The 12575-nt window shown below is 45.9% G+C and overlaps 2 protein-coding genes across 2 annotated transcripts in view; one reads left to right on the forward strand and one right to left on the reverse strand.

The window, feature by feature from the left end:
• Positions 1–10988, reverse strand: part of LOC123760721 (dynein heavy chain-like) — a 127081-nt gene extending 116093 nt beyond the window's left edge. Inside the window, exon 1 of the mRNA XM_069328715.1 lies at positions 10962–10988. Within this exon, the coding sequence (XP_069184816.1) occupies positions 10962–10988 (27 nt within the window). The remainder of the gene's footprint in view (positions 1–10961) is intronic.
• Positions 10989–11348: 360 nt separating this feature from the next.
• On the forward strand, positions 11349–12032 carry LOC138367294 (uncharacterized). Its single transcript, XM_069328716.1, has one exon. The coding sequence runs from the start codon at positions 11349–11351 to the stop codon at positions 12030–12032; it is 684 nt and encodes a 227-aa protein (XP_069184817.1).
• Positions 12033–12575: the final 543 nt, after the last annotated feature.

The following is a 12575-nucleotide window of genomic DNA, read 5'->3' on the forward strand; positions in this document are numbered from 1 at the left end:
CTCTCTCTCTCTCTCTCTCTCTCTCTCTCTCTCTCTCTCTCTCTCTCTCTCTCTCTCCTCTCTCTCTCTCTCTCTCTCTCTCTCTCTCTCTCTCTCTCTCTCTCTCTCTCACTCTCTCTCTCTCTCTCTCTCTCTCTCTCTCTCTCTCTCTCTCTCTCTCTCTCTCTCTCTCTCTCTCTCTCACTCTCTCTCTCTCTCTCTCTCTCTCTCTCTCTCTCACTCTCTCTCTCTCTCTCTCTCTCTCTCTCTCTCTCTCTCTCTCACTCTCTCTCTCTCTCTCTCTCTCTCTCTCTCTCTCTCTCTCTCTCTCTCTCTCTCTCTCTCACTCTCTCTCTCTCTCTCTCTCTCTCTCTCTCTCTCTCTCTCTCTCTCTCTCTCTCTCTCTCACTCTCTCTCTCTCTCTCTCTCTCTCTCTCTCTATCTCTCTCTCTCTCTCTCTCACTCTCTCTCTCTCTCTCTCTCTCTCTCTCTCTCTCTCTCTCTCTCTCTCTCTCTCTCTCTCTCTCTCTCTCTCTCTCTCTCTCTCCAGCTCCTGTCTTGTACATTTCATGACTTTAGTAGTTTTTACAGGGTCTATCATTGTTGACCCTTAGTTATCTTTTTTCCCTCTGAACATTTTGCTGCTCAGGCAAAGGTTTTGTCTGGTCTAAATTCCCCACATCGCAGTTACATTCGCTACTTGGTTAATTTTATTCTTTGTTATTTTACTCACTTCCTTTGTTGTCTTCCCTTTCTCTTCCATTTCTTTTGTTCTGTAACCCATTTACACTTGCCTCCCTTTTAAGAGTGATATCCTTCAGTTCTTCTACTATCTCACTCATTTTTCTACCCTCTCCTTAATTTCTTGAAATTGTCTTCCTAGAAAAGCTACCTTTTCTTTTAATGTTCTTATTTCTTCTTCCCTTCTTTGTCCTCCTCCACATCTTCCTGCATTTTTGCCTCTCACTTGTTTATAAATTATTTCTTTAAATTTTACTATACTAATGGTCTTCCTTTGCTCCTCATGTATGCGATCCTCAAATGACATTAATCTATTCCATATGGTTGGGTTTACTTCCTTAGGCCGCTTCACATCCATGTTATCTCTGGCTCCTGGCTGTGCTTGACACTCTAGCAACACAACGGGTATACTAGCAACACAACGGGTACACTAGTAACACAACGGGTATACTAGCAACACAACGGGTATACTGGCAATACAACGGGTATACTAGTAACAACGGGTATACTAGCAACACAACGGGTATACTAGCAACACAACGGGTATACTAGCAACACAACGGGTATACTGGCAACACAACGGGTATACTAGTAACACAACGGGTATACTAGCAACACAACGGGTATACTGCCAACACAACGGGTATACTAGTAACAACGGGTATACTAGCAACACAACGGGTATACTAGCAACACAACGGATATACTAGTAACAACGGGTATACTAGCAACACAACGGGTATACTAGTAACAACGGGTATACTAACACAACGGGTATACTAGCAACACAACGGGTATACTAGCAACACAACGGGTATACTAGCAACACAACGGGTATACTAGTAACAACGGGTATACTAGCAACACAACGGGTATACTAGCAACACAACGGGTATACTAGCAACACAACGGGTATACTGGCAACACAACGGGTATACTAGTAACACAACGGGCATACTAGTAACACAACGGGTATACTAGCAATACAACGGGTATACTAGCAACACAACGGGTATACTGGCAACACAACGGGTATACTGGCAACACAACGGGTATACTAGTAACACAACGGGTATACTAGCAACACAACGGGTATACTGGCAACACAACGGGTATACTAGTAACAACGGGTATACTAGCAACACAACGGGTATACTAGTAACAACGGGTATACTAGTAACAACGGGTATACTAGCAACACAACGGGTATACTAGCAACACAACGGGTATACTGGCAACACAACGGGTATACTGGCAACACAACGGGTATACTAGTAACACAACGGGTATACTAGCAACACAACGGGTATACTAGCAACACAACGGGTATACTAGCACCACAACGGGTATACTAGCAACACAACGGGTATACTGGCAACACAACGGGTATACTAGTAACACAACGGGTATACTAGCAACACAACGGGTATACTGGCAACACAACGGGTATACTAGTAACAACGGGTATACTGGCAACACAACGGGTATACTAGCAACACAACGGGTATACTAGCAACACAACGGGTATACTAGCAACACAACGGGTATCCTAGCAACACAACGGGTATACTAGCGACACAACGGGTATACTAGCAACACAACGGGTATACTAGCAACTCAATGGGTATACTAGCAACACAACGGGTATACTAGCAACACAATGGGTATACTGGCTACACAACGGGTATACTAGCAACACAACGGGTATACTAGCAACACAACGGGTATACTAGCAACACAACGGGTATACTAGCAACACAACGGTATACTAGCAACACAACGGGTATACTAGCAACACAACGGTATACTAGCAACACAACGGGTATACTAGCAACACAACGGGTATACTAGCAACACAACGGTATACTAGCAACACAACGGGTATACTAGCAAGACAACGGGTATACTAGCAACACAACGGGTATACTAGCAACACAACGGGTATACTGGCAACACAACGGGTATACTAGCAACACAACGGGTATACTAGCAACACAACGGGTATACTGGCAACACAACGGGTATACTGGCAACACAACGGGTTATACTAGCAACACAACGGGTATACTAGCAACACAACGGGTATACTAGCAACACAACGGGTATACTAGCAACACAACGGGTATACTAGCAACACAACGGGTATACTAGCAACACAACGAGTATACTAACAACACAACGGGTATACTAGCAACACAACGGGTATACTAGCAACATAACGAGTATACTAACAACACAACGGGTATACTAGCAACACAACGAGTATACTAACAACACAACGGGTATACTAGCAACACAACGGGTATACTAGCAACACAACGGGTATACTAGCAACACAACGGGTATACTAGCAACATAACGAGTATACTAACAACACAACGGGTATACTAGCAACACAACGGGTATACTAGCAACACAACGAGTATACTAACAACACAACGGGTATACTAGCAACACAACGGGTATACTAGCAACACAACGAGTATACTAACAACACAACGGGTATACTAGCAACACAACGAGTATACTAACAACACAACGGGTATACTAACAACACAACGGGTATACTAGCAACACAACGGGTATACTAGCAACACAACGGGTATACTAGCAACACAACGGGTATACTAGCAACACAACGGGTATACTGGCTACATGTAGCTTGCAGTACTCCACAAGACGACTCACCCCTCCAGTATATGGCACTGATAGGCCCTGGCGACAAAAGTGGTGGTGAGTGCCTAATATTAACAGTGTTGCCATGTTCATCTCAGATGTTACCTTGCTTGGTAGTGATGATTGGTTAGTGTGGTGGTGGTGATGACAGAAAGTCATCACCATGTTGGTATGGTAGCGACGATGTTAGTGTGGTAGCGGTGTTGATGGAGCTTGATGATGATGATGAATGTAAGGTATTAACTATTAGTGGTGGTGTTCGTTAATAAGTTACCAGGTTGATGTGCACATAAAACAGTACTGGCCTCGTTGGTGCCTCAAACTGTAGGTTATTGACCACATTACCCAGTGTGGTGTCTCTTGATGATGTAAAGTTATTACAGTTTGTATGATCTGCTCATCCACACACACATACACACACACACACACACACACACACACACACACGGGCTACCGGGTTACCAATGAGGGCACAAGCTCCATACATGGAACTCTGACAGCAGATGGGAGGAAGATTGTGATCTTGGTAATCTACAATCCCCCACCAAACAGTAGAAGACCCAGGCAGCAGTATGATGAACACAAGGCATGCATAGATGAACTGCAGAAGGCAGCAACACTAGCCCACAGAATAAGAGCGAAGCTGCTGGTCATGGTGGACCTAAATCATGGAGAGATAAATTGGAAATCAAGGAATCTCCATGGAGGGGGATGAAATGTGGGGAGCAAAGTTAGTAGATGTTATAGACAGGAATTTCCTAACACAACATGTGAAGGAAGACACAAGGGAAAGAGGAGGAGATGCGCCGAGCGTATTAGACGTGATTTTCACCCAGAACGTAGAAGACCTCGAGAATTTGGAGCATGAAATACCTCTTGGGGCCAGCGACTATTGTGTTCTAGTCTTTGATTACATGATGGAATTCAAACTTGTGACTATGGGACAAGAGATCTGGGAAAGGAGAGTTGACTACAGGAAAGGGAACTATAAGAGGATAAGGGACTATCTGGGTGAAGTGCAGTGGGAGGAAGAAATTAGAGGAAAAACAGTCCAAAATATGATGGACCTAGTCATACAGAAATGCCAGGAGGCCGAAGAGAGATTTATACCAACAGTAAAGGGAAAAAATAAGAAGGAATATAATAACCCATGGTTTAATAGACAGTGTCAGGAAGCAAAAATGGCCAGCAGGCGGGAGTGGAGGAAGTACAGAAGACAAAGGACAGAGGACAACAGGATCAGATGCAACAGAGCTAGGAACGATTACATTAACATAAGACGAACATCGGAAAGGGACTATGAGAACGATATTGGGATCAAAGCGAAAAAGCAACCTAAGTTACTACACAGCCATATAAGTAGAACAATGTCGGTGAACGACCAAGTGACAAGACTAAGGAAAACAGAGGGGGCATATACTGAAAGTGACAAGGAAATCTGCGAGGCACTGAATGCAGGTTTCCATGGAGTGTTCACTACCGAGCCTGAGCAGCTCCCATTGTTGGAAGAGATTACCCTAGATGAAAGACTATCAGATATAGAGGTGACAGCAGAGGAGGTAATGAATCAGTTGACAACACTGGATGCAACTAAAGCGGTTGGACCAAAGTATCACCGTGGATACTAAAAGAGGCAGCGCAGGCCCTCGGCGTGCCTCTGGCAATGATTTTTAATGAGTCACTTATGTCGGGATAATTGTCCAATTGCTGGAAGAAGGCCAATGTCGTGCCGATCTTCAAGAAAGGTGATAGGGAGGAGGCACTTAACTATAGACCATGTATCACTGACAAGCATCCCCTGTAAAATACTGGAAAGAATAATTAGGCTAAGACTTGTTGAGCACCTGGAGAAGGTTAGGTTTGTAAACAAACATCAACAAGGGTTCTGGAAAGGGAAATCGTGCCTAACAAACCTTTTGAAATTCTATGATAAAATAACGAGGATAAGATAGGACAGAGATGGTTGGGCAGATTGCATATTTCTGGACTGCCAAAAAACCTTTGATACAGTACCGCACATGAGACTGCTGTTCAAGCTCGAGAGGCAGGCGGGGGTGGGAGGAAAGGTCCTAGCATGGATAAGGAACTACCTAACAGGAAGGAGCCAGAGAGTTACGGTAAGGGGCGAGAAGTCGGACTGGCGAACAGTAACGAGTGGAGTACCACAAGGATCGGAGCTGGGACCATTTCTATTTCTAGTATATGTTAACGACATGTTTACAGGTGTAGAGTCATACATGTCGATGTTCGCAGATGACGCATAGTTGATGAGAAGAGTAGTGACAGATGAGGATTGCAGGATCCTCCAAGAGGACCTGAACAGGTTGCAGAGATGGTCAGAGAAATGGCTACTGGGGTTCAACACGAGCGAATGTAAAGTTATGGAAATGGGACTAGGAGATAGGAGACCAAAGGGACAGTACACAATGAAGGGGAACTGCCTACCTGTGACGACGCGTGAAAGAGACCTGGGTGTAGATGTAACACCTAATCTATCTCCAGAGTCACATATAAATAGGATAACGACAGCAGCGTACTCTACACTGGCAAAAGTTAGAACATCATTCAGAAACCTAAGTAAGGAGGCATTTAGGGCGCTTTACACTGCCTATGTGAGGCCAGTATTAGAGTATGCCGCCTCATCATGGAGTCCCCATAAGAAGAAGCATATAAGGAAACTGGAAAAGGTTCAGAGGTTTGCAACAAGACTCGTCCCAGAGTTACGACGTATGGGGCATGAGGAGCGCATGAGGGAACTGTGCCTTACGACACGAGAAAGAAGGGAGAGGGGGGGACATGATAGGAACGTATAAAATACTCAGGGAGATTGACAGAGTGGACATAAAACGAAATAAACGAAATGTTCACACGGAATAGTAACAGAACGAGGGGACATATCTTGAGGTTATCTTGAGATGATTTCGGGGCTTTAGTGTCCCCGCGGCCCGGTCCTCGACCAGGCCTCCACCCCCAGGAAGCAGCCCGTGACAGCTGACTAACTCCCAGGTACCTATTTACTGCTAGGTAACAGGGGCATTCAGGGTGAAAGAAACTTTGCCCATTTGTTTCTGCCTCGTGCGGGAATCGAACCCGCGCCACAGAATTACGAGTCCTGCGTGCTATCCACCAGGCTACGAGGCCCCTTGACATGGGTGGAAGCTGGAAAATCAGATGAGTCACAGGGATGTTAGGAAGTTTTCTTTTAGCGTGAGAGTAGTGTGAAAATGGAATGCACTTAAGGAACAGGTTGTGGAAGCAAATATTATTCATAATTATAAAACAAGGTATGATAAGGAAATAGGATCATAGTCATTGCTGTAAACAACCGATGCTCGAAAGGCGGGATCCAAGAGTCAATGTTCGATCCTGCAGACACAATTAGGTGAGTACAATTAGGTGAGTACACATACACACACACTGAGCGCTGGTGGCTGTGTGGATAGCACGCTGTACACGTAATCCTGTGGCCCCGGGTTCGATTCCCGGTGCCGGTGAAAAACAAAAATGGACAGTTCATTTCACTTTGATGCCCCTGCTACCTAGCAGTAAATAGGTACCTAGGAGTTAGACAGCTGCTACGGGCTGTTTCCTGTGTACTCACCTAGTTGTGTTTGCGGGGGTTGAGCTCTGGCTCTTTAGTCCCGCCTCTCATCCGCCAATCAACAGGTGTACAAATTCCTGAGCCTATTGGGCTCTATCATATCTACACTTGAAACTGTGTATGGAGTCAGCCTCCATCACATCACTTCCTTATGCATTCCAATGTGTGTGTGTGTGTGTGTGTGTGTGTGTGTGTGTGTGTGTGTGTGTGTGTGTGTGTGTGTGTGTGTGTGTGTGTGTGTTTACTAGTTGTGTTTACTAGTTGTGTTTTTACGGGGGTTGAGCTTTGCTCTTTCGGCCCGCCTCTCAACTGTCAATCAACTGTTTACTAACTACTTTTTTTTTTTTTTTTTTCCACACCACACACACACACCCCAGGAAGCAGCCCGTGACAGCTGACTAACTCCCAGGTACCTATTTACTGCTAGGTAACAGGGGCACTTAGGGTGAAAGAAACTTTGCCCATTTGTTTCTGCCTCGTGCGGGAATCGAACCCGCGCCACAGAATTACGAGTCCTGCGCGCTATCCACCAGGCTACGAGGCCCCTGTGTGTGTGTGTGTGTGTGTGTGTGTGTGTGTGTGTGTGTGTGTGTGTGTGTGTGTGTGTGTGCGTGCGTGCGTGTGTGCGTGTGTGCGTGCGTGTGTGTGTGTGTGTGTGTGTGTGTGTGTGTGTGTGTGTGTGTGTGTGTGTGTGTGTGTGTGTGTGTGTGTGTGTGTGTGTGTGTGTGTGTGTGTGTGTGTTAAAAAAATAATTAATAGTTAGTAACAGTTGATTGGCAGTTGAGAGGCGGGCCGAAAGAGCGAAGCTCAACCCCCGCAAGCACATCTAGGTGAATACAACTAGGTGAATACAACTAGGTGAATACACACACATACACACACACAATGCAATCATACATAAATACTACTCTTTTGGTATTAATACCTCTTCGCGAGCATACAATGTCCTTCGCAACGATGCACTCATAGAGCAACTTTGGAATTTTCACAATAAAATAGACTAGAGCAGCAGAGCACAGTAGCGCCAGCTGGCAAGGAGTCGAGGCTGGGTGACTGTAGTCCCGACATCCAATCAGCCAAGACGTTGACTCGCCCATTGTTAAGAGGGTTTAAAGGGCCATAAAGCAAGATGATATGTTGGGTTCATGAACGAATGTGTCACGCGTTGGGTGATGTCTGTGTATGACACCTGCCCTTACGTGTGTGTGTGTGTGTGTGTGTGTGTGTGTGTGTGTGTGTGTGTGTGTGTGTGTGTGTGTGTGTGTGTGTGTGTGCGTGTGTGTGTGCGTGTGTGTGTGTGTGTGTGTGTGTGTGTGTGTGTGTGTGTGTGTGTGTGTGTGTGTGTGTGTGTGTGCGTGCGTGCGTGTGTGTGTGTGTGTGCGTGCGTGCGTGCGTGTGTGTGTGTGTGTGTGTGTGTGTGTGTGTGTGTGTGTGTGTGTGTGTGTGTGTGTGTGTGTGTGTGTGTGTGCTGGAGACTGAGGAGAGAGGAGTCTCCCAGGGAGGATGTGGAACATGTACAACAAAACTGGAGGACACCTCAGAATGGAACTTCTGAATTTATTGACTCAACATTCGAAAAGAAGAACTGAGAGTGAGGGGAGACGACTTCGCTACCACACTGGACCCACAACGTGACTCACAATGAGTACGTGGAATATTCAGAGCTTCATGGAGCCAGTGACCACTGATCATGCCAATGACTACATAATTAAACTGAAAATCATAAAAAATATATAAACCAATTATTAGGTTAGGCCTATGATTAGGCTCGGTCTAGCTTTAAGTTTAGTTTCTCCCATTTTTTATAATAGGAATAACACTTATGTAAGGATTGTTGGCAATCAGATTACTCCCTATTAACTGATAGGTTTCTTTTTGTACATTAAGGTCCACAACGTACAAAATACAGAGTACTATAAAGAGTAGCGGCTCAGAAATATCCATGTTTTCTATGTATAGGTAGGTTAGGTTAGGTGGGTTGTGAGGGTCTGTGCGTTTCTGGTTTGCTTAGCACTTTGTGTTTTGTGTGTTGTGGCAAATCAAAAGAATGGGTTGAGTGAAACTTTGGTATTATAAGTTAATTTGAGAGGAATTACTAAAAACCATAAAAATTATTTTAGCGCTGAGTGCTTAGAACAGAAATATCATAAACAAGAGGAACCGAGTTAGAATCGCGGGCAGGTTGTTGTTGTTGTTGTTTAAGATTCGCTACCTGGAACAAAAAGTTCTAGGTAGCACGGGTTATGGTGATCCCGTAATTCTGCACGCGGGCAGGGTTGGAGGAAAGGGAACCTTTAATTCCTTCGTTCCTCTGCAAGCAGTAGTAATTGTAGACCTACAAGTAAAGTGATCGGCCGATCGCATTATGGAGAAAACCTGGTAGTTACTAGTCAAGTATGTTTATTGAGATAAGAAAGAAATACATCTCAAAAGGGATAGAGTAGCTTAGGCTATTTCTACCCCCCTTAGTTACTAGTCTAATCGGGTTCAATACCTGGTGACCTGGATATAAAACATGATACTGAATAACCTAACCGGTTCCAGTACCTGGCCCGAGAGCTAAATCTCAACATAAACAAAAAATGATTTCGTTTCATGTTTTTCAGGAAAGTTTATTTATTATGAAGCCTCACTGCAGCGGTTCCCAAGAAACAACGTCGAAAAGACTTTTCAAACGAATGACAAAAACTTTTTACTCTGATTACCCAAACATTCCTGCTGTAAAAAAGACAAAAGACAGAGAGACAATCTGAACTTCCATCTCTGCAATCGGGTTTAACAATGTCGTTCTAAAGAAGCTACGATCGTTTCTGTTAAAAGTTATTAATTTATTCGAAGAACGTAAAAAATAAAACCTTTGGTCGACGTTCAAAAGAATCTAAGATCAACCATTTTAAATTGAATAATTTCCTTAAAGAACATGACAAAACCTTGTGTGAATGAAGAGAACGGGGCGAGGCGAGGTGTTTAGACCATTGGTGAAGGTTTCCACCATAAGGCGGAAGTTGTTTCATCCATAAAATATATCAAACTGTCTGCTAACACTGTAATAAGGAAAATAGAGACCATTAAAAAAGTGACTAGATTTCATTACAACTCGATAATATCAAAGACATACGATACACTTCCTCGCTAATCGCATTAGGTTAATGTTCAGTGATAAACGAGATCCAACGATATCAATTTAGCATTCAGAAAACAACATTTCTCTCTCTCAAAAAAATATTAAAAAAATGAGGAGCATCAAGGTAAATAAAGTCTCTATTCGTCTGATATGTAAAAATTGAACATATACATAATATATCATACGTAATTTGTTATTTTAAAATAAATCCTCTCCGGCCAACTCAGTACCTTTGGTGTTGGGCGTCGATACATAGTTCGACGAAGTTATCTTTCAAACACAAAAGACCGGGGATCCCGGCTTACATCTTAACCGGGAAGACGACGCCCAGGAGATGACACTAGGTCATGTAGGGAGAATTCGCTTACAACATTTAAATGATAGAAAGAAAGAGAGAGAGTACTCAGTTGTGCTTGCGGGAGGTGAGGGGGGGGAGGGAGGGATTAGGCTCTGGCTCTTTGGTCCCCCCTCTCAACTGTCAATAAACTGATGTACAGGTTCCTGAGCTTATTGGGCTCTGTCATATTTACACTTGAAACTGTGTATGGAGTCAGCCTCCATCACATCACTGTCTAATGCACTCCATGTGTCAACTACTCTGACATTAAAAAATAGAAATTTAATGTCTATGGCATATAGTATGTGTGTGTGTGTGTGTGTGACTAAGTTGACTCATGCAAGCTCAATTAGGTGAGCACACACACACACACACACACACACACACACACGCACACACACACACACACACACACACACACACACACACACACACACACACACACACACACACACACACCACAGCCGTGGAGGGAGCACACATACGGGTAGTGGACACATTACCTTGAGAGCAGCCACCAGGCGCCTCATTGTGCTACACTGCAAGTTTTGAACTTAATTAGATTAGTGTACCATGAAGGCTGGGAAGAGCCGGAGCGTTCCAGTCTACCATTAGTGGCTTCCCCCTGATGACAGTCCTCACCCTCCTGGACCACCCTTCCTGGACCATCCTCCATCCTTCCTGGACCATCTTCCATCCTTCCTGGACCATCCTCCTCCCTTCCTGGACCATCCTCCTCCCTTCCTGGACCATCCTCCATCCTTCCTGGACCATCCTCCACCCTTCCTGGACCATCCTCCACCCTTCCTGGACCATCCTCCACCCTTCCTGGACCAGCCTCCACCCTTCCTGGACCATCCTCCTCCCTTCCTGGACCGTAATCCACCTTCATGGACCATCCTCCATCCTTCCTGGACCATCCTCCATCCTTCCTGGACCATCCTCCTCCCTTCCTGGACCATCCTCCACCCTTCATGGACCATCCTCCTCCCTTCCTGGACCATCCTCCTCCCTTCCTGGACCGTAATCCAACCTTCATAGACCACCCTCCATCATTCCTGGACCATCCTCCATCCTTCCTGGACCATCCTCCTCCCTTCCTGGACCATCCTCCTCCCTTCCTGGACCATCCTCCTCCCTTCCTGGACCATCCTCCTCCCTTCCTGGACCGTAATCCAACCTTCATGGACCATCCTCCATCATTCCTGGACCATCCACCAACCTTCCTGGACCATCCTCCTCCCTTCCTGGACCATCCACCAACGTTCCTGGACCATCCACCAACCTTCGTGGACCATCCAACCTTCGTGGACCATCCACCAACCTTCCTGGACCATCCACCAACCTTCCTGGACCATCCACCAACCTTCCTGAACCATCCACCAACCTTCCTGGACCATCCACCAACCTTCCTGGACCATCCACCAACCTTCCTGGACCATCCACCAACCTTCCTGGACCATCCACCAACCTTCCTGGACCATCCACCAACCTTCCTGGACCATCCACCAACCTCCCTGGACCATCCTCCACCCTTCCTGGACCATCCACCAACCTTCTGGACCATCCACTAACCTTCCTGAACCATCCACCAACCTTCCTGGACCATCCACCAACCTTCCTGGACCATCCACCAACCGTCCTGGACCATCCACCAACCTTCCTGGACCATCCACCAACCATCCTGGACCATCCACCAACCATCCTGAACCATCCACCAACCTTCCTGGACCATCCACCAACCTTCCTGGACCATCCACCAACCGTCCTGGACCATCCACCAACCTTCCTGGACCATCCACCAACCATCCTGGACCATCCACCAACCATCCTGAACCATCCACCAACCTTCCTGGACCATCCACCAACCTTCCTGGACCATCCACCAACCGTCCTGGACCATCCACCACCCTTCCTGGACCATCCACCAACCTTCCTGGACCATCCACCAACCTTCCTGGACCATCCACCAACCTTCCTGGACCATCCACCAACCTTCCTGGACCATCCACCAACCTTCCTGAACCATCCACCAACCTTCCTGGACCATCCACCAACCTTCCTGGACCATCCACCAACCGTCCTGGACCATCCACCAACCTCCCTGGACCATCCAC

The sequence above is a fragment of the Procambarus clarkii genome, chromosome 21 (genome assembly GCF_040958095.1).
Source record: "Procambarus clarkii isolate CNS0578487 chromosome 21, FALCON_Pclarkii_2.0, whole genome shotgun sequence".
Classification (NCBI taxonomy): Eukaryota; Metazoa; Arthropoda; class Malacostraca; order Decapoda; family Cambaridae; genus Procambarus; species Procambarus clarkii.

Coding starts and splice junctions, on each gene's coding strand:
- LOC138367294 (XM_069328716.1), top strand. CDS start 11,349: ATGGACCATCCTCCATCCTTCCTGGACCATCCTCCATCCTTCCTGGAC.